We start from the raw sequence: 27,708 nt of genomic DNA, 5'->3' as shown, positions 1-27,708 counted from the left end.
AAAAGGTAAAACTTGTTACTTTTCTGTATAGTCTATTTAGTGTGTCGTATACTGTAGGCTTAGGCTACTCTGTGATGCTCATGATCCAAATTTAACATGACTGTCGCGTACACTGCCGAGTGTACCACTTAGGGAAAGGTGACTTTCATCCTCCTTGTGTTATCCTTATTTGACCCTGGAAAGGGGAAACATTCACTTACGTTGTAGAAGAGCCAAGAGTTTACCCAGCACAAAAGCCCCAGTGCTGTTCACAACAGAGAATCAATAGTGATGTGTGACAGCTCCCGCAATCCCAGTTTTCATCCACGCATGGCCCATGTCTCTGTGAGTTGAAATTGTCTGCCCAGACTTGATGTTAATTCCTCATACTTACCAGTACAGTATCTCTGTATTGTAGTGTAGGCTACTAGGTTTTACTGTACAATGCTCTGTGATGCTCAAGGATTTTGTGGTACATAATTGTTTGCTACATCTTGTGCATACATGTGGACATTAACAGTATAGGCTCTTTAGGCATTTAACTGGCACTCCTATAGGCCATAAGACAGACAAAGTTATGTCTGAACAGAACAGGGTTCACTAACAGTTACAGTAGGCTATGTAGTTGCCTACTCATTAACGTTAGCTGTTGCTGATTGTCCACAGCCTGCACCATGCAAAGAAAATAATGCAAAGTTGTTGAATGGTTTGTGACTAATATCCCTGTGAATGTTGCAGGACATGAATGTGGTTGTCTCTTTTGAAAAATGCTGCATGTAATCCCTCATTATTAGAGGAGCACCAGTATTCAGACTGATTGAGATGCAGCTGGTTCACATCACTCACTGTCTGACATTCAATTAAGAGATGCACCAGGGATTAAGAACAAAGCATTAAAACAATAGGGGGAAAACATTTTAAAACATAACTTTATTTATTTATTATTTAACGTGAAAGGGACACCAGCCTAAATGTGCCTTTGTCCAGTGTCATTGCTGTTAGTGTTGACTGTACTGGTGGTGGTGCTGCTGGCTGCTGCAGTACCAGATAGCATCTCAGCCTCAATTGTGCTGCGCTCGCTGCACTGAGTCAAATGGCAGCACCACTCTGCCTCCGCCAAGGCTGGCTTTATTCAGGAACGCGTCAGTGCATTTCTCATTTTTTCCTGCAGCAAAACATTATATTGGCTAACTCATGATTTCAGCTTTCGCCTAATAGCCTATGACATCAGTTAACTTAGATGTCATCCCTCCCCGTCCCCTTTGATGGGCATACACCACCGTGACCACCCTCTCCATCCGTGATTGAGTGGAAAAGTGGGCAGTTCGGGATTTCATATTGGTCTTTCTTCACTTTACCCGAACTCCCTCTTTCTCTGCATCCTTTGGAGTCGGTCGGCCGCCAGTGCCATACCTGCGCAGCTCTCCCATCGCCTATACCTCTGCCAGGATAGCCGGTGTTTGAGCGTCGCAGTGGCCGTTGCCTACGCACTGCACCAAGTTCTCTGGAGCCGAACAGACTGCGGCTCACCGGAGAAAACAGTAACTTTTACCATCATCAAGAATTAGATTGATCGCGATCAGCCGCTGAAATGTTAACAAGAATGCGGTAGGTCATTATAAGTTACGCTTTTAGATTGATGCAATATCCTACGTTGATGTAACTGCAGTGCATAGCGCATTTTGCTATTGTTTTGTTTCATTTATTACAAATTATTTGTAAAAGCAAATAGTATTATAGCGCAGCCTACTTTATTTTATTTGTTTATTTCAATGAATAACCTACTTTGCAGGCTAATGTAGGTTATGACGTTTCTACGTGACGTTGTTCTTTATCTACTTTTAGCCAATGATTGCATTTCCTTCATAAACTAAGATGATATAGAGAATTAAACTTTACTCTCATATGCCATGGTTTATTTTAGGTTAAATTATCTTTTAAATAGCTATATGTAGTTTATTCATTATTATACAACGGTCTTTTAACTGTTTTAAGTAATGAGGATACTGTAGAGCTCTGTGTCAGCCTATAGTAAGTTGCCGTGTCAGTCAATGGTGTAGTAGTGTAGCTACTAGCTATATTCCCAGAATTTGGTAATATGCCAGAGCATTGTTAAGTAGCCTAGCCTATACTAGGACAGCTACTTGTACATTGTAGGCCCTAGTGTACCACTTTAAACTAGGGAAAGTCGACTTTCATCCTCCTTGCCTTATCCTTTTTTGCCCCTGGCAAGTACATTTAGAGGAACATTCACGTATGTTAGCAGATCATGAGTTTATACCAACACAAAACCACCAGTGCTGTTGACAAAGTTTCACTGAGAATGTTTTATTTGCAATCCAATCTACTGATACTATTTAAGCATCAACTACTAATATTGGATGGTGACCAACTGCATTTAGGAAATTATAGAAATGATCATTTCTTAAAAATAAAAAAATAAAATCACTTATGTTATGAAAGGGGGAACACTACTAGGCTATTACTGTTTTAGGTGTGATATGTCTTTGTTTAAAACAAAGTGAACACCCTATCTGATGGTGCATTTTCAGGCGGGTTGCCAATTTCAGCCAATCGGCAGATCAGCTTAAAATGTGTAGTGTTTCAGTTACATTGTTGTCTCCTCACTGCTCACTTCTTCATGCACTTCCAATTTCACTTGTTTATCTTGAATTCTGTATGAGTTCTCTCTCCTGATTGGATAAACTTTGTATCCTGACCTGAAAATGCATTTTCTGTATACTAAAGAGCTGGACTGGAGAACATTTATTTTAGCAAAGAAAATGATGCGCCTTTAAATCTGAAACCCAGAATTTATTTTAAGGAATAAAACATTTACTTTAACCAATCTTATTCTGTATTATGTTAATACAATATTAAAACCCATTTTGGGGCGGGAACCCATTTTGGTGTTAGCATTATGCTTTAGCTATTGAAAAATAGCAGATCTACAAGCTCATAGCGCGCCACCGAGTGGCGTGCTACGAGCTTGTAGGTCTGCTATTTTTGAAAGATCGAAGAACGACTGACAGAAACATAGCTTTTTCAGAAAACTGTCAGGATGTAGAAGACATTTTTAGAATCTGATCTCAGGTAAAAATGGCTTAATAGTACATGTGCAGTGGTTTGAGGAGGTGGTCTTCCTGCTCTCCCATTGAGACATTTAGACCCTGGTGCTGGGTAGGATACTGGCTTGTAGATCAGCTATTCTCTGTGCGCAACTAAACGCATTAGATAAGACAAGGAAAAAAAACTGGTTACATCATTGAAGTCTGTCTGCTTTTCTTCAGGTCTGCACCTTGGAAGATGGGAGGCAATGACCAACCTCATTCCAGCTGAGCTTAGTACATGAACTAAGAAAATGGTGTCAAGCGAAAGTTTGACCTGGCTCAGCTGAGATCAGGAGTTATTTCCCAGGTCATTGAGCAAATAATTGCCTTGTCTGGACTGACCTTGAATTATAGTACTGCAGAGGCCCCATGAGTTTACAGTAGCTTGCAGCTATATGCAGGTCTAGGATGTATTTTTTCCACTTTCACAATAAACCGAAAGACATTTTCCTTTTTGAATAGTATTTTTAGAGAGATTAGTTGGAACATTGATACAGAGACAGCATCCCAAACCAGGGAGTAGGGACACATTTCTAGAGAGACCACATCTGTTGGTCTCACCATCCTGTACTTTCATCCCAATTTTGCATGCCATGTGCACAAAGGCACGAACATGTAATCATTGCCGCTACTGTTAATCTGCCTTTCTGTTTCTGCATGAGCATGAGTTAGGTTTTGTTCTACCACTACGCAATGCATTTAAAGCAGCTTTTATTCACTCTGCAGATCTGGAGATGCACTCATATGACTTGTCTTTAATCTTAGTTTGTTTAAAAGAGAAAAGATGCCACAGGAACTGTGACCATGAGGGCAAATACCTCCGTTCAAAGAAGGCACAAAATAACTGCTGGTATCTGGCATTAAGGTCCACTGTCATCAGTCTGACTACATTAGGATGAGCTCAAACTGGTGTTTAAACATACTCTCACAACACTTATACCATTTGAGACAGGACAGCGCCTTAATGTGACCACTCCTTCTCTAGAAAGCCGGCTCTAAATGATCCTTAGTGGTTTTTCAACTTCCCTTGCCGTCCCTGAAAAAATAGAGACGAAGACAGAAAGTGAGCAAGTGTGCCAGTGCCCTGTCCTTTAATTTTCCCCCGAGGCTTTTTGTGAGGGAGTTGGTGCAAAGTGAAAGCTAAGTGTGCAGCTGTCCTCCTTGCCTACTGCTCGCCTTTTGTAAGACGCTTTCTTGTCAAGAATACTAATAGTCATACAGCCTATGGAGTCCACCCAGCTGGCCAGAAAATAACAAATAACACTTATTTGACCACCAAACAAGGCTATTTATTAGACACAAGTGTGTCATGTTTGCAACTGTTAGGAGCAGTGTATTTGATATACAGCTGCAGGCAGCAAGAGTGGAGTTAAGGCTAATTCATACTTTGTCATTATAAACAGAAAAGTTTTTATTGTAGAAAAATAATGTTTTAATAACCCTGATTAATGGCATTCTGCATTGTAGCATCTTTAGTGCACAATTGTATTGATGAATGTCTATAGTCTAGAAAGATGACTGACTGATTAAATGTAATACATATCGCCTAGATATGAGTGAATTTAATGCCTGTTCATTAGCAATTTATGTTGGCACAAAGAGATGGGCCAAACGTTCTGACACACACACACACACACACACACACACACACACACACACACACACACACACACACACACACACACACACACACACACACACACACACACACACACACACACACACACACACACACACACACACACACACAGAAGAAACAAATGCAGACAGACACTACCTCCTCTGTGCTCATTTATAGATATGTTGAGAGGCTCTTTTTTCACAATTTACCAATGGAGACAGTGATTTAGGGGCAGAGTTAGTAACCGCAGCAGGAGTCCAAGAGACTAAGGAGTTTCCCTCAGTCACATCAAAAGCAGGACTAGCCCAAATAGTATGGGGCGACTGTGGCTCAAGAGGTAGAGCAGGTCGTCCAATGATCCATGGGTCGGCGGTTCGAATCCCGGCTCCTCCTGTCTACATGTCGAAGTGTCAAGTGGGCAAGACACTGAACCCCCAATTGCTCCCGATGTGCTGGTTGGTACCTTGCATGGCTTCCGCCGCAATCGGTGTATGAATGGGTGAATGTAATGCACAATCTATGTAAAGCGCCTTGGATAAAGGCGCTATATAAATGCACCATTTACCATTTACCAAAATTAGATACAATGAAGATGCTAAATATTATGAACACTTCAATCTGCCTCCTCCTGCAGTAGGCTACTGTACATCTCGGCTTCATGACTGAAGTTGAAGTCATTATGGATTTATATCTTTCACCTCTCATCAGTGTATTGTAATATAAATGTTGTGTATGTGGCCTATGAACACAACTAATAAAGAAATAAAACACTGGAGAAGGGAGCTCAGGTTTACTCGTCCAGAACTGACACACATCAATCAAGGGTATACACTGCAGCTGCGCAGGACCTAAGAGCATCTAGCACAAGGCAGAGTGGTCTGCCACATAAAGTAGATTAATTATACAGTAGTCTCATGCAGTTCAGTGGTTAACATCAGTTTATCTAGTACAGCACTGAATTATGTTGGAAAGCAGACTAGCAAAATAACAACAAAACATCTGTAATATTTGCTTATAAGGGCATCTTAACAACCTTGAAGTCTACTTTCTAAGTGTTAGACTTCACTTAGAATGGACATCTCCAGCTCATGGCTTCTGCGTCGAGGTCATACTGTATACGGTCAGCAGGGAGTGTGTTAATGACAGGGGTCCGACTGGTGGTGAAGCATTTGGCAGCATGTCCCCAGGCTGTGGAGATGTGTAATAACTTTTGGAGGTGATGATAACTAGCATGTGGTCGGATACCAATGCTCCCAGCTTTCCCTGGGTAGCCAGAGAAGCTGCACATGTTCATGTCTGGGTCTTCTTATAGGCTTTTACAGCCTAATGTGCATCAGTGACAAGCGCCACTCGCCCAGTCTTTGAGGGGCGTTAGCCCCTCCTATAGCCTATACAGGTTTAATTTTGTTTTTCCTTAAAGAAAACGCCATTGACATGGACAGAGTTTAATGTTTGTTTTGTCCATATTTGTTTTGTCTGATAATTACGTCATAAAATATGTATATATACTATATAGCGCCCCTCACTTCACACAGGTGTGATTTTTTGTTTTTGAGGGGCGCTAGCCCCTCCTATGCCCAGCTTTTGTGTGTTTGTGTGAATCATAGCAATGATTTTATTGGCTGAGCACGGAATTGAGATGATTTGATTGGCTGAGCAATGTACGTATTGAGGATAAAAAGTGAGGAAGCCAATTGTGATTGGCCGGAATGTGATGATGTATGATGAAAAGAGAGACAAGAGTGTGATTTTTTGTGTGTGTGTGTGTGTGTGTGTGTGTGTGTGTGTGTGTGTGTGTGTGTGTGTGTGTGTGTGTGTGTGTGTGTGTGTGTGTGTGTGTGTGTGTGTGTGTGTGTGCGTGTGCGTGTAAAGTTGTCATGTAAAGTGCTGGGACCAGAGAAGAAGCTTCCTTCTAGGGACTTTTAACACTATGGTATTGTTCGACTCTGTTTTATGATCGCCTTGTGTATATTCATGCCCAGAATTGAGGGATATCCTCTATTCCGCATCTATTTGATCCCATACATACAGTACAGAGATAGAGTAATCAGCAAGTCATTCATTATACTTCTCTCACTATTCCCAACTGTCTTTAGAAAGTGAAATTGAGGTAAGAATGCCTTCCAGTCAGGAACAAGTATAGCTATAGTATGGCAAATTAAGTAAATCACATCCAATTAGGTGCATCAGCTGACTGATGTGGATTTCTTTTGTCTTTCTAGCCCAAGCATGCATGCAGTATATCTCTACTGTCGGCCTCTTAAGTAGGCTATAACCATTGTTGGCAAATACAGAAACACAGACGTGTCGGTATGGTCTTACTCTGTAGGTGGTCCCTGCTGCTGGAATAAGGCAAAGCAACCTCACATGATAATTAGCTGTGGAGGAAATAAAAGGGTACAGTACCATGTAACCATTGTTCCCTGCTAGTGACTGGAAACAGAGCGTTAGGCTAATTTATACTTCATCGCACAACTGTGTCAACACTTTCTTTAGTTGAAAATAGATATTTTGTTCGTCATACAACACAGTCAGTCGCGTGACACCATTTAAATAGCCTTGTGGGACATCTAGGTACGTACAACAGAGCACATAAAATACTAACTGAACAGAAAGCTGAAATGGTAATTTAACTGCATTAGTCCTTTTTCTAGTGTTACTGTTTACATTGTATACGGTTTTGGCGGAGGCAACCAGGTGTAACAGACGTGATCTTGCGTTGTGTTGTATATGAAGCACCATAGACCAGGATCTCAGCAGTCAGCAGTGAGTAGATTTATTCTCTGTACAACATAGAATGAGGCAATCACTGCTCTGCTCTGACGTATGTTTTCCACATTACAATTGCGCTTTCAAAGCTAGTATGAAATAGCAAGATGACGACAAATACAATATGTACCTGTACAACATAGAATGAGGCAATCACTGCTCTGCTCTGACGTATGTTTTCCACATTACAATTGCTGGAAATAAAGCAGATGCAGTACCATGAAACAACAACTTTGGGTACATAAAATAATAAAAGAATCTGCAGAGCAAAATAAACACAACCTACCGCTTTCAAAGCTAGTATGAAATAGGAAGTGCGGTAGGTTACGTCATTAGGTTATAGGTCACGTCAACCGCCTGAACTCTTAAAGTGACAGAACATTGGATCACAATACAATATAATGCCTGGGCAAGTGGAAGCACTATTAACCACGTTACACTCTCCCCCAATGAATTCCACTTGCCCTTACAATCAAACAAAATACCATTCGAGGCATGCAAAGCCTTGCAAATACGTGTCACCAAACATCCCTGTCTTACAAAACCATTCCATACCAGAATGAAGGACTAAGTCCCCAGGTAAACATGCCTATTACATGTTAAATACATTTGGCAACACTTTGAAAATGGGCCCCCAATGGAGAAAAAATAAATAAAACAAAAACAAATACTGAACCTTGCTTGGGTTTTCTTTTTTTTTTTTTTTTTTTTTCTACACCCATACAGGTATTCTCTGAAATTCATCACCCAAAACTCTCTGTGTCTGCATAGTTTCAATGAGTCTCTGAACAGGTTTTATGAAACGCCCGGCCTTAGACCTAGCCCTTGTCATGGCCCCGCGCGTGGCAGACGTATCCACGGTCTCAGAGCCATCGTCCACAGCCGTAGACCCAGCTCTTGTCATGGCACCGCGTGCGGCAGTCGAATCCACGGTCTCAGAGCCATCGTCCACACCGTTCCCCACAGCAACATCAGCCAGCTGGCCGGAATTAGGCTCAAACTCCTGTCCCTCACACAGTCCGTCCTCCTCTTCCACGGAAGCCGTCTCCCCATCACATGAGATATCGCTCATCAGTTCCGACACCCACACACTTGTCCTCTCCTCAACACCCATCTCCTCAGTAGGTGCATCGCTCTCATCAGAACTGGTAACATCATCCAACGCCTGCTCAGCCGTGTCAAGCAATGGCAGGAAGTTGACTGGCATGATGAGATTTCGGTGCACAGTCTTCTCACGGCCAGTGGTAGTATCGCAGATCTTAAATGTATGGATGTCAGTGTTCTTCTCCAGCACAACATAAAGTGTATTCTCCCATCTGTCCGCGAGCTTCTTCTTGCCACGTTCCCCTTTATTTGCAAGCAGCACACGATCCCCGACCTCCACAGGGGACCCCCTGACTTTCCTGTTGTACAGGTCTGCATGTCTCTTCAGCTGTTTAGTAGCCGATGTCTGGGCAGCCACCATGGCCTCCTTCAGATCTCTCCTGAGAGACTGGACAAAGACATCATAGTCCACAACCTCTGGATCATGGAGCACCTCCCCGAACATCATGTCAACAGGCAAGCGAGGTATCCTCCCAAACATCAGGTGGAATGGGGCGTGTCCAGTGGTCTCATGGATCGTACAATTATAGGAAAAGGTCAGAGATTTCAGCGACTGGGGCCACCTGTGTTTAGCTCTGGCTGGCAAGGCACGTATCATATTGCCTAAAGTTCTATTGAATCTCTCAACGCCACCATTACCCATGGGGTGGTAGGGCGTTGTGTGAGACTTCTGCACCCCTGCCACACTGAGAAGTTCCGCAATCAAGTTACTCTCAAAATTGGCCCCCTGATCAGAATGAATGCGACGGGGAAAGCCATACACGCAGAATATGTTGTTCCACAGTTGGTGAGCAACAGCTTTTGCTGACTGATTGGGACACAAGAAGGCATGTGCCAGCTTGGTAAAATGGTCCGTGACAACGAGGACATCAAGTGACTTGTTAGAAGCATCTTCAGCACACCAAAAATCAATGCAGACCAGTTCGAGGGGTTCGCTGGTGATGATGCTCTCCAACGGTGCCCTAGCCTCAGGTTCAGGGGCTTTGCTGAACACGCACCTCCTACAGCACTTAACATACTCCTTAACATCAGCTTCCTGTCCCTGCCAGAAGAACCTCTGCCTAGTCAACCACAGTGTCCTTTGTTGACCTTGATGTCCAGCCTCATCATGTACACCGTTCAGGACCACTGACTTGAGTGAGGCGGGCACAACATATCGATAAGACTTTTTCTTGGACACAGGGTTCCTGGACACACGGTACAGTACCCCCATTCGCAGAGACAACTTCTCCCATGCCTTAAGTAGCCTCACAGTCTCCAATGGCTCATGAAGACGTTCCCTCCTGGAGGGCCTCCGACCCCTCTCCACATAGAAGATCACTCTGGACAACGCATCATCTTGTTTCTGTGCTGACATCAAGTCCTCCTGTGACAGCGCACCAACTGCAGCCACTTCAGCAGGCACCAATGACTGAGTCAATTGTGGCAGCAGGATCGCATGACTTGTAATCCCAGACTCTCCAGAAGAATGGGAAGCCAGAATAGCAGAGACCTCGCCACCCGACAAGGTCACACGGACGGATTGGCTATCGACACCAAAGACAACCTCCTCGCTCCCCACAGTCGAACATCTCTCCAGCTCTGCCCCACATGGATGGTTGGACCAGCGGAACACATCCTGCACCTTCTCAGCCTGGACTCCAGCAGCCTCCTCCAACAGATCCTTGTAAGGGACCCTTGTGAGCTTGTGGAGAGCACTAGGTTTCACAAACGGCTGCCTGCTCAATGCATCCGCCACCACGTTCCTGGGCCCTGGGATGTACTTGAGATCGAACTCAAATGGGGCCAACTTTGCAACCCACCTCTGCTCGCATGCATCGAGTTTGGGCTTAGACAGGATGTAAGTCAGCGGGTTATTATCTGTCCAGACTGTGAATGGCCGCCCTCTCAGCCAGTGGCTAAACTTATCACAGACTGCCCAGCGCAGGGCAAAGAATTCCAGCCTATGAGCAGGATACTTAGACTGTGCATAGTTTAGCGATTTACTTGCGAAAGCCACTGGCCTGGCCTTGTCTCCATCTTCAGGCACCTGAGAGAGAACGGCACCCAAACCATTGCTTGACGCATCCACAGACAACAGGAATGGCCTCTCAAAGTCCGGGTGGGCCAGGAGGACCTGGTCCAGAAGAGCTTGCTTCAGGAGATTGAAGGCCAATTTGCAGTCATCCGTCCAATCCGAAACAGAGAGCTTTCTCATAACTTTTCGCTTCGCTCTCCCTTTTCCATGGCGCGGAGCCTTGGGTCCAGTGGTCAACATGAACAAAGGCTTGGCAATGGCTGAGCAGCCTTCTATAAATCCTTGATAGTAGACCACCATTCCCAGAAAGGACCTGATTTTGGACTGAGAGGGCACATTTGAATTGTCTTCCATAAGATCCTCTTCTGTCATGTCGGCGATGGCCCGGACCTTCTCAGGATCTGTTGCAATACCAGCCTCGCTGACTACATGGCCTAAGAACCTCACAGACTTTTCCAGGAAGTGGCATTTCTTCTGTGCCAACTTGAGATTGTGCTGCTTCAGACGACCGAAAACCATCTCCAGACGTTGCAGCCCCACCTCCTCACTGGGAGCGAAAATCAGAATATCATCGAGGTAACAAAGAAGACTTAGGAAATTCTGGTCACCAAATATGCTCAGCATCATTCTCATAAATGTGGCCGGGCTATTGCATAGGCCTTGAGGAAGTCTATTGTACTCATAGAGTCCAAACGGCGAGGTGAAAGCCGTGAACTTCCGGTCCTCCTCTTGCACCTCCACATTGTAATAGCCAGATGTCAAATCCATTGTTGAGAAATAGGCATTCCCGCCCAAAGCCGCCAGAGCATCTGCTTGGTGTGGCAGAGGATGAGCGTCTTTTATCGTGCGAGCGTTGAGCCACCTGAAATCCGTGCACAGGCGTAAGTCACCCGACTTCTTCCAGATGAGAACAAGCGGAGAGGCAAACTCGCTGTTGCTCTTCCTAATTATCTCGCATTCCTCCATCTCATCCAATGCCTGTCTGAGTTTGTCGTACTGATTTGGAGACAACCTCCGATAAGGCAATCTGAAAGGTTTGTCATCACTCAGCCTGATTCTATGCACAAATCCAGTTGCTTTTCCACAGTCCAACTTGTGCCTTGAAAAGATGGACTCATAGCGGGCTATCAGTTGCACCAACGTGGCTCTGCCCTCAGGCGACAATTGGGGGGAGTCAACATCCACGTCCCCAAGCCCCAGCTTTTGCAGCACCTCATTACGCTCGCCTTTGCACTCAGATGCACTGTCAATGGTCAAGCTATCAGCACTCTTATTGTCATCCTCAGGTCCACCATCCACCTTCAGCACCTGCTGCTGCAGAGCCAGAGGGGGGCCTGACACCACCGGCTCATCAGTGTCAAAGTCCTGCAACGCCATACAAGGGAATGCATCAGCCACCTTAGCATTTCGTCGCAGTGTCACCGACTGAAGAAGCGGGTTTATAATCTTCACTGGAAGCCATCCATCATTTCTCAGAAGTGCCACAGTCCTCCCAATGAGAATGTTTCTAGGCCTTGAACGTGCACTAGTGGGTTCAATGACAACAGCACTCCCAGCTGAAATGTTTTGAGCATTTTTCAGTCGTGTCCACACCAAATGCTCCTGCATTGGCTCCAAAGTGACTGCCTGCCTCAGCCTTAGCGTCCCCACTTTGTCCGGCACATCACTTCCTCGCCACCTCTCCACATTGGCCAGAAGGGAGAAGAGCTGCTCATCATCATCATTACACTCTGTCGACTGTGTCTCAGAGAAATTGCTTTTCCTCATCAAACGCAGGAGGTGTTTGATCAAGTTGCTGCCAATAATCAGTTCGTCGATCTGACCATCCACAACCAAGACAGGGACAGAGGCTTTATGTCCATACGCTGTGAGCATCAACTCACACATTCCCACAGGTCTGGTCTTCAAACCCCCACACCCAACCAGCACCACATTAACTGGGTTGAGTGAACCGTCCGATAACACTCCTGCTCGCTGCAGGCGTGGCAACATGTCCGAGCTCAGCGAACATGCCATAGAACCACTATCAACTAACGCTTTCAAATCCATCACATCATTTACAGTAACACTTGTATAGAACAATTTGTCAGTTGAAGCCAGCCTCTGTATATTCTGATAGATTACTTCCACACCAGGTTCCACAGAATCACGGGCATTTGAATATACAGACTCCACATCCTCATCACAGTCAATTAGGGGGGCTTTTATAGGCCCAACACTTGCCCCCTCTCCGTGTGGGCCATCTAGTTTCCCTGCTGGTTGCTTGAGCCCTGCTGTGGGAGCCCTGCTGGCTGGGGAACCTGACCCTGTGACGAGGCTTGAGGACACGACATGCGTGTATGTCCAGGAGCATAGCAGAGGAAGCATAAACGATCCGTTCTACAGTGTTCCACTGTATTGTGGTTAGCATCACCACACACTGAGCATGGGGCCACCCTTCTCTTGGGTCGTTGCTGCGGACGAAACCCAGAATTGTTCACTGTCAGGGAGCCTTGCTCCAACACACGCTCCAACAACGCGATAACTTGGGCCAGCGGTTCTGACGAGGCGAGTGCATGTGCTGGTGACGAAGCAGATGTGTGTTCAACAGCGGTCACTGGCTTAGCTGCTGGTGAGGGCTGAGCCATGGGCAAAAGCACTGGAGAGGACACCTCCTGCCTCAAAGTGGAGACCATCACATTCGATCGTGAGAGCTGTCTGGCTTTTCTCTCCCTCTGTTGTTCCTCCAGCCTCTCGTGGACATCACCAGCAGTCCACTGATGAAGAGGTTTGCACTTGAAAATCAGACATAATTCAGGATCAGGGCAGTGCCTGATAAACATCACAGTCACCTCACGAGTAGGATCTTCCAACCTTTTGCCTTGTCTCTTCATGCCCTCCTCAGCCACATCAATGGCCCTGTTCAGTCTGATCCAATAGTCGAATGAGTTCTCACCAGTCATGGGTAAAGTTGCATAAAAATCTGCTAACGGCATATCAGAGTATACTGCATCGCTAAAATGCTGTCTCAAGATGTGAAACATGGGGTCTGGACCTTTGCTCAAGTCGGTTTTGGGATCACTGCGCAATCCAACTCGGACAACATCTCGTGCCCGTCCCATAAGCTTACTCATTACTTCATCAGATTGTTCTTGTGCATTGAAACCCTTCTTTCGCATGTAACCCAAAATAACCTCCTCCCACTCCTGTACAGTGCACTTCTCAGAACCATCCCCCCTGAAACAGCTTGGTTCTTTTACATCAGATTTTAACACCAGCCCCAAATGAGAAATGTCACCAATGGTAAGTCCCCCCATCCCACTATTGTTCTGAAGACCCCCAGTACCCACTGACTTTGTCGCTTCCAAGCATGATGCTATGCTTTCACCAATGGATTTACCCACTCGCTCAATAATTCCTGCCAATATATTAGCTGACACCTCCCCGTTCCCCGAAGGTAAAGCTGGCTCAGGAACATTTTGGGATTCAACCCCACCAGCGGTGTCAGAATGTGTAATGTTGAGCCTTGGCATTGGCGTAGAAGTGAGTAGTGGGACCCTATTTGCTGGTCCAAGGGACTGAAAACTAACACCCCTACCTCTGCCAGGAGAAGCAGCTGCATGAACGCCCCTCCCCCTGCCAGGCAAACCAAGCATAGAAAAACCCCTCCCTCTACCAACACCCCCCAGCCCAAAGGAATTATCCATTATTAACCAATGCACAAAATAAGTACCGGGTAAAAATAAAACAAAAATATCAATGTGCAATTGACCATATGCTATAGCTTACAGCAGAAAATATCCCAACAAAACTGTGAAAACAAAAACAATACACAAAACATGCACAATTCACCACAATGTGATGCTATTCCCTTGTATAGAAGTCTAAATGATCGCACATAAAGAACCCATCTCATTCGGACTGACAATATGGGAGAATAGTAATACTGCCCCACGCTAAATAAACCCCCGTCAGAAAACGGCAGTGTAGCATTAAATGCAGTGTCCTACTACCACCGTGTGGCCAAAATGGAAACTGCAATTGGCGACGCACAGTTGCATAACATGTCGACTACCAGTGACAGCCCCGGTGTTTCTCGTCCGTAGCGTCGGTAGATTTCTTCTTCCAACGCCCAGTGGAACAAGAAGACCGTCACGGCACCAGTGTAACAGACGTGATCTTGCGTTGTGTTGTATATGAAGCACCATAGACCAGGATCTCAGCAGTCAGCAGTGAGTAGATTTATTCTCTGTACAACATAGAATGAGGCAATCACTGCTCTGCTCTGACGTATGTTTTCCACATTACAATTGCGCTTTCAAAGCTAGTATGAAATAGCAAGATGACGACAAATACAATATGTACCTGTACAACATAGAATGAGGCAATCACTGCTCTGCTCTGACGTATGTTTTCCACATTACAATTGCTGGAAATAAAGCAGATGCAGTACCATGAAACAACAACTTTGGGTACATAAAATAATAAAAGAATCTGCAGAGCAAAATAAACACAACCTACCGCTTTCAAAGCTAGTATGAAATAGGAAGTGCGGTAGGTTACGTCATTAGGTTATAGGTCACGTCAACCGCCTGAACTCTTAAAGTGACAGAACATTGGATCACAATACAATATAATGCCTGGGCAAGTGGAAGCACTATTAACCACGTTACACAGGCACTAACCTGCTCATTGGGCACAGTTAGGGGTTCAGTGTTTTGCTCTGGGTCCAGGGACACTTTGACACGCAGCCAGGGATCGAACTGGGAATCTTCCCACTCCCAGATGGCCACTTAATGTCCTGAGCCACTGGTGCCCAGTGTATGAAATTACTAGAAATTGATCAATTAATCTTTTATATAATTAAACGTTAAGTGTGAAAGAGAGAAACAGAAAGATATTTATGATATGTAGCTTGCAGAGTTAGGTCAGTAAGATATACTTGAGCGGCTTCATGCTATGCTCAAGTAAAGGGCACAATACGCTGGGGTTAATACTATACTATCTGGGTATATGTATTATGTACAGTGTTTGCAAGACCCACATATCATACGCTGATGTGGCAGTCAGCTGACCAATTGGGCGGGGTATTTAAGCTCAACTAAGACTGGATTCTTCCTGCGTTCCTTCCTCTGCATAATGCGTTCCTGGTGTTGTTATGCACTGTTTGCTCCCACCGCCACCCCAGCACCACCGGTGGGCTCTGCTATTTCTGTTCCCCATGGGGGGTTGTTATTGTATATCTATCTCCCTGCTCTTAATGTTTAATGATGGTGTTTAATTGTGCCGAGCAGGGAGAAAAATGTAGCAGGGCCGAACACCAAGATTAAATATTATATGCACACTTATTATTATTCAATAATAAATATTGGTTACATCTATTTATCTGACTGTATATGGTTATGTTTCAATTTTCAATTCTATGCTCTTTTAATCCCCGCTGTCTGTTCCTCTTTACCTTCTCAGACCATTTCAACTTATTTCGTTACTGTGTGCAGTCTCCCATCTCACCTTGGCCTTCCCTGTCCAAACTCCACCTGCACAAGGTACCGTATCATGGATATATTGTTTGTAGTTAAGGATCTTCAGAGAGAACCTTTTAAATAATATTTTTTAACTACTTTCAACCTGGTGATGTTCATTATAAGTGATCATAAAAAAATAACATAACAGATGTACAAGCTCACAATGCATAGTAGTAACGTGATGCATTGTGAGCTTGTAGATCGGCATATGACACTGTCGTACGACTCGCGACAAAGTTGTTTTTAAAATCTGCGGAAACGCTCTGTATGTGTTATGTGATAGACTAACTAGAGGAGCCATTCTGCCTGTTTGTATTTGGCCAGCTGTGGGCGGGTTCACCTTGATGGGTGGGCTGTAGCAATTGGCAGGTGAAGAGATTAAGGGGCACAGGTGTAACAAGCCAGTTAATTGCAGGTATGGGCACATGGGGAGATCATCCGTTTTTTACCGTCTAGGTGCCCATTTCTATTTGTAATAACAAAACTATGCAGTGATTCATTCTACTCTAAATAAATTGCAGTTTCCCGTGCCCAGCCGAGTGGTTAATCGTTTAATAATAATCATTATTTCATAATCATGCATGTTCCCAAAGGTGATTTTTAATAGGAAAATGGTATCAAAACTCTAGTCTTATTCATAAACACGCCATGGTTTGCGCGGTTTCTAAAGATTTCTATGGAAATTGCCAGCAAAGGTTTCTTTTTGGCTCTTCTCCATTAGATGTCCAGCATCTCCAGGTGAATGTCCCCCACGCAGGTGTTCTGTCTGTCGCGCTGGGAAGCTCCATCACTATCCCCTGCTTGGTGTCCCTGTCCCCCACACCGGCCTCCGTGTACCCTCCCGTCGTACCCCGGACCAAGTGGAGTGTGGTGCAGGCTAATGGGGAGGAGACGGAGATCCTGGTGGTACGAGGTCACAGGGTCAAGGTCAGCGAGGCGTACCGAGAGCGGGCCGCCTTGCTCAACTACACCGACTCGGCCGAGGACGTGTCACTGTGGCTGGGGGAGCTGCGCTCCAGCGACTCGGGCTACTACCGCTGTGAGGTGCAACAAGGCCTGGAGGATGCCAGTGACCTTGTTCAACTCCAGGTCAAAGGTACCTACATTAGGTTTTCTTCCCACTCATCCATGTGGGGCGGTGGTGGCTCAGGGATAGAGTGCCTGGATGGTAACCGTAAGGTTGCCAGTTCAAACCCGGGCTCCCCCAGAGTTACTGTCGAAGTGTCCTTGAGCAAGACACTGAACCCCTAATTGCTCCCGATGTGCTAGTTGGTGCCTTGCATGGTTTCCGCTGCCATCGGTGTATGAATGGGTGAATGTAATGCACAATCTCTGTAAAGCGCCTTGGATAAAGGCGCTATATAAATGCACCATTTACCATTTATTACATTTGAATTATTGCCTCCACCAGGCTGAAGGCATGGGGAGAGAGTATGTTTTGCAGTCCGTGTGTGTGTGTGTCCGTCCGTCTGTTACCAGCTAATTTCCGGCACCGTTAACCCCGTCGATGCCAAACTTTGCACACACACTCCCTAGATGCCAACGATGAACCATATTCCATCCTGATTGGCTAACATTGGCTTTCAAAATTTGCAGGATTGGCCTGTTTTGAACAAAAACCCTCAAATCATGAACGCAGTGTGCAATTTACGTGAAATCTTTCACAGACGTTCCTACTAGGCTGAGGAATATATCCCACCATTTTCACATTGGCCTGTTATAGCGCCACCAACAGGTGGATTTCTGCAAAACACATTTTTGGAACAAAAAATCATCCAATTGCCATCCAAGGCGTAAGAAGAAATGGCACCCTTTTCACATTGGCGGAATTTGGCGCCACATTATAGCGCCACGAGGAGGCCACAACCTGACCTGCCCTGGTGGAGACCTGTACTTTTTCTAGTTTCAATTGTTATGTTATCTAAAATATTATGAAGGAAAGAAAAGCTTTTTTTAAGTGTGTGTGTGTGTGTGTGTGTGTGTGTGTGTGTGTGTGTGTGTGTGTGTGTGTGTGTGTGTGTGTGTGTGTGTGTGTGTGTGTGTGTGTGTGTGTGTGTGTGTGTGTGTGCGCGTGTGTGCGTGCGTGCGTGTGTGCGCAGGGGTTGTCTTCCACTACAGGGATGCTGTGGGGCGGTATGGATTTTCCTTCAGTCAGGCCCAGCAGGCTTGCGAGGGCATTGGGGCTCACATCGCCACTCCTGACCAACTGCTGGCCGCCTATTATGATGGCTACGAGCAGTGTGATGCTGGCTGGCTTGCAGATCAGTCTGTTAGGTAGCCTATATTCCATAGGTTTCTAACCACATCCACATGAACCCTTGTGTCTCGATTCTGGGCATGTTATGATAGCAGAGCAAAAATAGACGAACATTCAGCGAAAATAGCAGATCTACAAGCTTAAAATCAAAAAGTTTGTAGATCTGTTATTGACGTACGATATAGTATATCGCTGCTGTCAGGCAGAAACCTCCTATCTCCATATTAATGTTTTTGTGTAGTAGGAGCTTGTCGATCTGATACTTTTGATACTTTTGAATTTTAATCGTGAAAATTAACAGTTTTGGCCATACCCGATAGAGACGATATATGGTTCAAACGGTTAATTTCCAAAATATAGGGATTTAAATATGCAAGGCATTTATTTATGCATTACAAGACCCTTACTCGGGAACGATGCAAGTTGGGAATGCATGCCATATACCCGGTAATGTATTACCCATTGTACCTGTCTGTTTCTCTTTTATGCCCATACATGAAGATATCTGTAGGCCTACAGACATGCAGATTCTGTACGTCTGTCTTTGTCCCTTTTATGCCCATATATGGAGATCTGTGATGTTTGGTGGACAGTTTTAGTGGGATTGTACAATGGAAAGAGATGGGACATTATGTGTTGGCAATCTGTGCTTACATCGTTCATATTAATTACCTATGGCTGAACCACTACTTCAGCCTTTGCACTCCGTCCGTCTGTCCGTGTGTCCGTCCATCCGTTACCAGCTAATCTCCGGCACCGTTAGTTAGTTGTTGATTCAGATTGTTTGCATTCTTGCACCACATTCACAGATATCCAATACAAGTGCCACGTGAAGGTTGCTATGGAGACATGGAAGGGCAACCAGGAGTGAGGAACTATGGTGCACTGGATCCAGATGACCTATATGATGTATACTGTTATGTGCAGCAAATCCATGGTAAGAATAGCCATCAGTGTAGGAAGATACAGTAATGAATCCTGCATAGGGAAAAATATTGTCCCCCCCCCCCCCCGCAAAAACCCCCAGAAATATTTGTCTACACAGTCATATAATAACAAGTGCAGTTACTGTTACTGCATCATCATATTCAGTCAAAAGAAGGAAGCATTTCAATACAAAATGCTACAGTAAAACAGATCGATCAAATGAGAAGTATTCCATGCTGAAAGTGATACTGAATACATTGTTTTTTTCAAACAAGCACAAGCTTGTTTGAATCGGTCACAATGCTCAGAGTTCTCCTATTCACTTTTAATGCCGGCATATCGATTTCTGTATGTTTGTAAGTAACGATTTGTGTTCACAGGGGAGGTGTTCCATGACCCCAACCCACAGCAGCTGTCATTTGAGGAGGCGCAGTCGTATTGCAAGGCTGTAGGGGCGGTGCTAGCCACGACGGGGCAGGTGTACCTGTCCTGGAGTACGGGACTGGACCGCTGTAGCCCTGGCTGGCTTTCTGACGGCAGCGTGCGTTACCCCATCATCACGCCCAGGGAGAGGTGCGGAGGTCACCAAGCTGGAGTGAAAACCGTCTATCGTTTCAGCAATCAAACTGGCTTCCCAGAACCTGCCAGCCTTCATGATGTATATTGTTTCAACGGTCTGTATACCTTTGATTCATTTTGGGTGGTTGAATGCAGAATGGAAAATCAAATGTACGGTATTTGGTGTTTTTGTGGGGGGGGGGACGGACATCTTAAAGTTTATAATTGATTATCTTTCAAATATAGTATTCTGGAAACCTAATTTTGCTAGCCACGGAATTAAGTTACATACTATCCTTTAAATATAAACAACATGACGTGCATACAAAAACGTGTTTTTTTTAAATGGTTGATGTGTAATCAATTCCATGTCCATGTTATCAATCCCTACAGAGAATGGAGGTCCTCATACCGAGTCTCCCATGGACTACATGGCCACAGAACCTGAGGACATTGGACAAGATATGGTCATTCTCATGGAACCAGCACAAGAAATTCGTTTGACCCTCCAGTCTGAGCAAGTGGAACGAGAGGCTCAGAGCGTGCTAGAATCCATTGCCATTTCCCCAGGTCCTTCTGTTGGAGAAGACCTGGTTGAAACACCACCCACAGCTGTGTCCATCATCACAGAAACTCCAAACGGCACCACAGAAACTCTAAACAAGCCCACATCCTCTTTGGACTTCCTCCAGCCCTTTGATGAAACTTCACATCCCACAGAAATGGATGACAATCTCCAACATCCTGCGGCATTTAATGCTAGCAACACAACCAATGCCTCTTATCCCCCATTTACCACATCATTACTGCCCAGTGACAACAACGAGACCGCTTCCATCCATGACCGAAACGTCAGCCTTCCACAGTTTGAAGTATCAAACCCAGACTTTCCTGAACCATCGCATGAGCCTCACAGGCATTATCAGCCAATGCCAGACATGAACCTTACAGAACACGACTCCCAGCTATCTGATGGTTCCAAGCACTTCCAACCGATGCCTGAGACCAACTTAGATTTAGACGGATCCGAAGCCAATTTCAGCAGCCAGGGTCAAGTAAATACCACAGGAAGCACCTCTATGACCCCTGATGCCACAATTCACCCAGTGCAGACATCTTTCTCAACTTTGTCCCCAGGAGAAGTAGGAGAAGATCTTAACCGAACAGCCCAACCTACGTTCTCTTCCCACAGTGACCTAACCTCCATGTGGATCCCTTCGGAAGGCTCTGCAGATGATTTACAAGGTATATGACTAGTGAAATTGTATAATTCTGATGGAAACAAAGGCTAAAATGTAATTTGCAATCATAGCATGTTATGTATAGATGCCAAGTGGATTTCCTATAGGCATCCTATAGTGTGTATTGCTTAGACTGATGATATGTTCTTGGTTTACCTACTAGATTGCTATTACTATGCATAGTTTTTTCCTTATTTACTCTGGATTAAGAGCATCTGCTAAATGCCTAAATTGTAAATATTTACTCAGGTCTCATAATGTTGTTTTTCAGACACTGAAACAGACGGCCCCACTGCAACGGCACAATCCTTCACTTCCAATTCCATCCCCCGCCTGTCAGCTTCTGTCGAGGCCACCGCCATTCCTACAGAGTCTCAGACTGGACGCGCAAATCCTAGAAACTCGTCTGACGTAGGCCAAAATATGAACTCTACAGCAGCACGTTCTTGGGCGACCTCAGCTTCTAGACAGGAAGGTAGCACCAGCATAGAATTTGGTGAAACCAAAGAACACATAGTTTCTGAAGTGGGTTTATCCAGCACTAAAGCCTCAGAGCTGTCCAACACCTCCCAGTTATCTGCAAAATATCACACATCGTCCTACCGGTTAGATGCCGATCCGACAACCACTGACCATGAGGATGGAAGTGGGCATGAGCTAGCCACAGCTGAACCAACGCTAGGAGAAGAGATAACTGTGCTTGCTGTGAATCCCCAAACAGCTCAGTGGGAGCTGCTGCACACCACTGACACACCCCAAGAGTCTCTAGATGATGTGGAGTACACCAAAGTTCCCTCTTCGAATTTCTCAGCAGTTGCTCCAGGTTCCACAGCAGAATCAGACGTCTCCAGGACAGAGCCCAAGGCTGCTATGACAACCTCCGTGCAGTCGACATCACACAGTTGGAGTCCAACCACTTCAATGGCACCGGGTTTCCATGAGCCAGCTGATCCACGGAAGGTGACAGCTCTTACTATACCACCGGTGAATCAAGGCCGGGTGGACCCTGAATTTAGTTTCACCCAGCCGCCCACGCTGCTCATTTTGCCCAATGAGAGGGCTGCTGTGGGCAGTACAGGGACACTTTCAGGTAACCTCAAATTCACCCTAATGACCCTAACTGTCTTCTTGCTTCTCAATACAATGATTCACTAAATCCCTGGCCTCCTCAACCTGCCTTGCTCCTTTTTTCTGTAAACCACAACCTTTCAAATGACTTCCTCAACTTCATCTCTCACTCCCGTCTAAATAAGACTACGTTGACTGTTCCCACTTCCTCTTAAAATACCCCTCACCCTTCTAATTGTGACTACCCTTCAAGATACTCACACCTGGGATGTCTTCCATTTGACAACTCACAACTTTCAACAAGCCAGTCTGGTTGTGCATGATGTCCCCCCTCACCCTTCCCTCACCTAAAGAATGACTTCTGTGAAGTACTGTATTGTCTGGAATATCTGAATGTTTCAGTGCTTCTTCTGTGATGAGTTTCCTCTGTGAGAGTGATGTCCAGGTTAAAGTGCTGCTGGGCCTTCAACATTATGCCCCTCCCCAACCTTAGTGTTTTGACTGCACATCAACATCTTCTGCCTAAACTGTCAGAAACCATTGAAAGTTTCTTTCTGCGTTGATCTGGAATTAACTAGATAAGGGACTTGAACTTTCACTTGACTGTAGCAGTACTAATGTTGAATGTGACAACAGAAATATTGAGTGATCAAAGCAACTGCAATAATGTTTTTTTTTATAGATGATTGTTGTTTAAGAACAGATAGAGTTTAAGTTGTTTAGCTCCAAGTTGCGCTCTTTCATCAGATTTAAAATTCTCATAATTCTAAATGGACTTGTAATGATATTGTAGCACAGAATACCATGTTTGTTAAGCACAAACAATGTTGAATCTAATGTTAGACAGGCCTGGTGATAGACCTGCATTGTATTAGTAATACTGTGTTGGTTAAGTAACCCCATTCCATATTTCTTTATACTATAGGTCACTATCTGGGTCATGGACAGTAGTTGAATGAATCACTGACAAATGTGTTCTTTTCCTTCAGCTCCATAAATTATATAGGCTAAAAGTTTGATTTGTTTACCTTAGTGTTACCTACTTCTTTACTGTACTGCCCTACAAAGCCAGAGTGCATTAACTATGAAAGTACATATACCAGTAGGCCTAAGTGATATTACACTAATTGTATAAATGTTCTTCAGGTAATATTGTTTGACCCCCCCCCCCATATAGTTTGACCTTTTTAATTGGGATACACAAATAAGTTGGTGTGACCAAAAATGTATACTTCACTTTGGCTTTGTAGGGCAGTGTACATTGTTCAGGCCGTCAGAATATAGGTGTAGATAGAGCTGTGTCAGCAGCATTTAATTGGAGGATTAATTCATTGGAGATTAAGCTGACTGCTATGTGGAGACAATACCATTAAACTGTAAATCTGCATAAATGGTTAGCCTTTGATAAATTGTTGAGATTCTAAGAAGCTGACATGGAAATGACCCCCACAAATACTTACACCACTTCAAATCATTACAAGGATGTTTTGTTTTTCCTTAATAATGTTGTTGATGCTTCTCAATACTGTGACAAATTCAAATAATCTCTAACTAAATATGCCACCACAGTCAATGCCAGGCAATTGGCAGGCATACATATCCCCTTCATCATTATCGTCACATTGGATGCACTTCCTAAAACAAACCTAGGCCCAAACCGCACCGGCAAATCATTGGTGTGGTTTGGGCCTAAATGTTCTTGTTTTTCTTACAATGAGAGTCCTTTTTTAAACAATCAATAGGTTCCATAACCTGCAGCTCCTGCAACATGCTTAGAAGAACCCAGTGTACATTTTCAAAAACATCAAGGTCTATTTATTTTTTTATTCCTGGGGTGATAGAATTAACTGATATTCAGTTATCCACAACTCTTTCTTTCTTTCTTTCTTTCTTTCTTTTCACTTGACTGCATGTAGCAGTACTATATTGAATGTGACAACAGAAATGTTGACTGATCAAAGCAACTTTCTACCACTTTGGAACAAAACATATCTTAATGGTAAGATCTCCTGGTCTATTAAACTGTTTATGGCCTGGTGAATAAGGTAGGCTACAACAGGGAATAAGCCCACCTTCATAATCGGCTTCATATTGGACTTTTATCATAGGCATGGAACTAGTTTGTCTGCGTCATAAGCAGAACACCTTAGTTTACGGTATGTCATTACCTTTCTGTAGCATTTTCAGATTATGGTTTAATGTATTTTAAATACAACCAGAGGAACAGCAACATACAGTTAGTATACTCAATCTCATGTCTCCAATGCTAGGTATTTATTTGTTTTACTCTGAAGAAAAGAATAAGATATATAAGAGGCGGTCCTTCCTTGTATAGTCACAGGTTGTCTTTTAAACCCCATCACAAACTTTGAACACATTCTTTCTGCAGCAGCTTGCTTTGTTTGCACACTGCACTCCCTGGTGGCTCTTAATGGTAATTACAGATCATTACAATCATTTGGGTGCTATGAAGTTTAATCACCCTTAGAAGCAGAAAAATACACCTAAACTACAATAGACATACTGGGATAACCCATATGGTTTGCAGATATCCATCCTATAACTGTATAACATATAAGTGTATATATAACTATGTGTCTTTATGTTCTTAGGAAGTTAAGCACCACTAATCCGACAGCTCTTTTTGCCTATGTCTTTCTGACCTTTTCCTCTTTCCTGACTTCCTTGCGCTTGAAATTTACACTCTCACAAGTCTTAAACAATATAAATATATATAAAGTTGCCCCTTTGTTCTGTCTCAGATGTTTGTCTGGAAGACCCCTGCACCAATGGAGGCACTTGTACTGAACAGAGTGGGCTCCCCAAATGCCTCTGTCTGCCAAGCTATGGAGGTGACCTCTGTCAGATAGGTAAAGTGTTCCGCTCATTTGCGAATCGCGATGGAATGTATTTTTTCATTTCAATGTATTCCCAAAACAGGTCCCACATGATACATTGTATAACAACAATGCAGATCTCTGAGTATCAGATGAAATGCACTGCAATGCATACAGTACCTAATAATTTGCACTACTCTAATAGCAGATTGCTCATAAGTATTCCTGGAACAACTGAGTAAAAACTGAAATACTGAACAAAAACTGTTCAGGCTGACTCTGGGGGGAAAAAAACGGCTACAGATTTGGTTTTCCTTTGTCGTTCTTCCAGACCTCGAGCAGTGTGAGCCAGGCTGGGAGAAGTTCCATGGTTTCTGCTACCGTCACTCTAGCCAGCGTCTGAGCTGGGAGGTGGCAGAGCAGCACTGTCGCATGGTGGGCGCTCACCTTGTGTCCATCATGACCCCAGAGGAGCAGAACTTCATCAACAGTAGGTGCATGGGTTGGTGCATGGTTAGTGCTACACAGAGTGATCTGTAAGGGTGGGTGATTGAGGTAGACCTTTATTGATCCCACGGGGAAAATTCACGAATGCACAATGGACAGTCTTAACATCACGTCCTGTGTTTTATGATTCAGCTGACGGCTTTGCTCTGGGGGGAGCTGTTTGCGGGGCAGGGCCAAAGTGGTGAGCTTCTGATTGCCTGCCCTGTTGACCTCTTTACTCACTAGGCTCTAAAAGCTGTAACAGCCGCCCCATCTTTCCTTATGCAGTGGGTTTACTGGACATGAATCACTACCACACAGTAAAATCTTCCATGTTCATTTAAGAATTATGTGCAGTCCCCAACCCAATAGGTCTAATGCTCGTACTGTATGTGAAACTGACTAATATTCAACCCCAAATTAATGTTTAGGAACTGTCACAACCTGCAGGCCTCAGCGGGCCATGACAGAAAGAAAACTCCCAAATCCAATTTAATTTAAAGCCGTTAATGAAGAATTTCTGTAGCATTAGAAGATTCAATCTTGAATGATTGTGGAATGATTGTCTGGCTTGAGAGACTATTAAAATCATGGATTGAGGACTGTTTTTCATCTTCTCTGCCACACCAGGTAATTACAAAGAATACCAGTGGACTGGACTAAATGATAGGACCATTGAAGGGGATTTCCGCTGGTCTGATGACAACCAGATGGTGAGTCAGATATCATCCACTGAGCAGATCATACTACAATCTCATTCTAATCCTCAATTTGCAGTTTTTTGTACTGTAAATCACTGTTGATGTAATTGTACAGTGATGTGTTTTTCTGTACTCTTTCTGTCTGTAGCTCTATGAGAACTGGTATAAAGGACAGCCAGACAGCTATTTCCTGTCTGGTGAAGACTGTGTGGTCATGGTATGGCATGACGAAGGGCGTTGGAGTGATGTACCATGCAACTACCACCTGTCCTACACATGCAAGAAAGGCACCTGTGAGTAGAAACCACATGTTTAATCCCCTGCCGAGTCTGGGGTAAGCTTGTGTAGATCGGCCATTTCCAAATTGCCAAAGTATATAGGTCTTAACCGAAGTGGTTTTGTAATAATAAGAATCAAAATCTATGAAGTAACTAGTAACTAATGTTTTCAAATATTTATAGTGGAGTTAAAAGTACAATATTTGCCTTTGAGATGTAGTAGAGTAGAAGTATAAAGACGAATGTATTTAATACAGTTCTAATGGAATTAGAACCGTAAGCAACAGATATGTAGTGATGTGGAAGGGGAGGTGCAGTGCCCCATCTAGCGACTGAATGTTGCCTATAACACCTTTAATGTCTTTGACATTCCATTCACATGACAACATTTTACCAACAGCTTCATGCGGTCCACCACCCAAAGTGAAAAACTCATCAATTTTCGGGAAGGTTCGCCAGAGGTATGAGACTAACGCAGTCATCCGTTACTACTGTGCAAAGGGCTTCCAACCAAGACGAAACCCCCTGGTGAGATGCCTCCCTGGGGGAAAGTGGGAGAAACCCCAGCTCCTCTGCCACCCTGGTAAGTTCAAAGATCAGCCTACTACTATGTTTAAAATGGGTAGCGTTAGAAAATGGTTAAAAAAAGAAATAAATAATATAATAACTCAGTTAACATAAATGATGTGTCATTTATACACACAGAATCTCAGATATGATAACAGTAAGCCTTTTACAGGTATTGTAAGTTAGTAGTTACAGTGTTTTTTCACTCATGCTAAGCTAGATGTGAATGAGCTGAAGTACTTTTGCGGTTGCTGTACTTTATAAGAGAGATGTCATCTCAGAAGACATACTGTACAAGGCAAAAAAGTGCTTGAGTCAATCTATCCAAGGGGTTGGAAAACAAATGCTATTTGTTAAGTGCTTGAGTCAAGGGCTTGGAAAACAATGTAATGTAACATTTTTAAATGCATTATACCTTTTACGGTTGAACGCTTCTTTTCTTTTTTTCATGATATTTATACGTATGTTCGGTGTTTATTCCTTTCAGAAGTAGCAAGATCGGCTCAGATCACTAGAGTCACATCACTGACCACTGGAAGCCCTGAGATGATTGAGGAGGAAATGACAACCACAACTGAGCCTCCACAGTACTGGAATATTATGTTCACAAACTAAATTATCCCGTAGTTTTATCATTTCCTATCTTGAAGCTCTACTGTTGTAATATGATAAGGTAAAACAAAT

General features: G+C 44.1%; 1 protein-coding gene across 1 annotated transcript; it reads left to right on the top strand.

Moving 5' to 3' along the window:
- Positions 1-1,284: 1,284 nt before the first annotated feature.
- On the top strand, positions 1,285-27,708 carry LOC310867812 (brevican core protein-like). The gene is made up of 14 exons (XM_083777959.1): positions 1,285-1,587; positions 16,046-16,125; positions 16,826-17,200; positions 18,204-18,378; positions 19,171-19,298; positions 19,669-19,962; positions 20,240-21,091; positions 21,359-22,177; positions 24,918-25,025; positions 25,324-25,482; positions 26,109-26,191; positions 26,328-26,472; positions 26,858-27,040; positions 27,512-27,708. The coding sequence occupies exons 1-14, from the start codon at positions 1,571-1,573 to the stop codon at positions 27,637-27,639; spliced, it is 3,546 nt and encodes a 1,181-aa protein (XP_083634085.1). The 5' UTR covers positions 1,285-1,570; the 3' UTR covers positions 27,640-27,708.

This window comes from Protomyctophum parallelum (genome assembly GCF_964188405.1).
Source record: "Protomyctophum parallelum genome assembly, chromosome: 1".
NCBI lineage: Eukaryota > Metazoa > Chordata > Actinopteri > Myctophiformes > Myctophidae > Protomyctophum > Protomyctophum parallelum.
This window is presented reverse-complemented; position numbering and strand designations above follow the sequence as displayed.

Excerpts from the sequence above, each read along its gene's own strand:
- LOC310867812 (XM_083777959.1), top strand. Across the intron at positions 19,963-20,239 it reads TGATGTATATTGTTTCAACG|AGAATGGAGGTCCTCATACC; the intron begins GTCTGTATACCT and ends CAATCCCTACAG. Across the intron at positions 27,041-27,511 it reads CCAGCTCCTCTGCCACCCTG|AAGTAGCAAGATCGGCTCAG; the intron begins GTAAGTTCAAAG and ends TATTCCTTTCAG.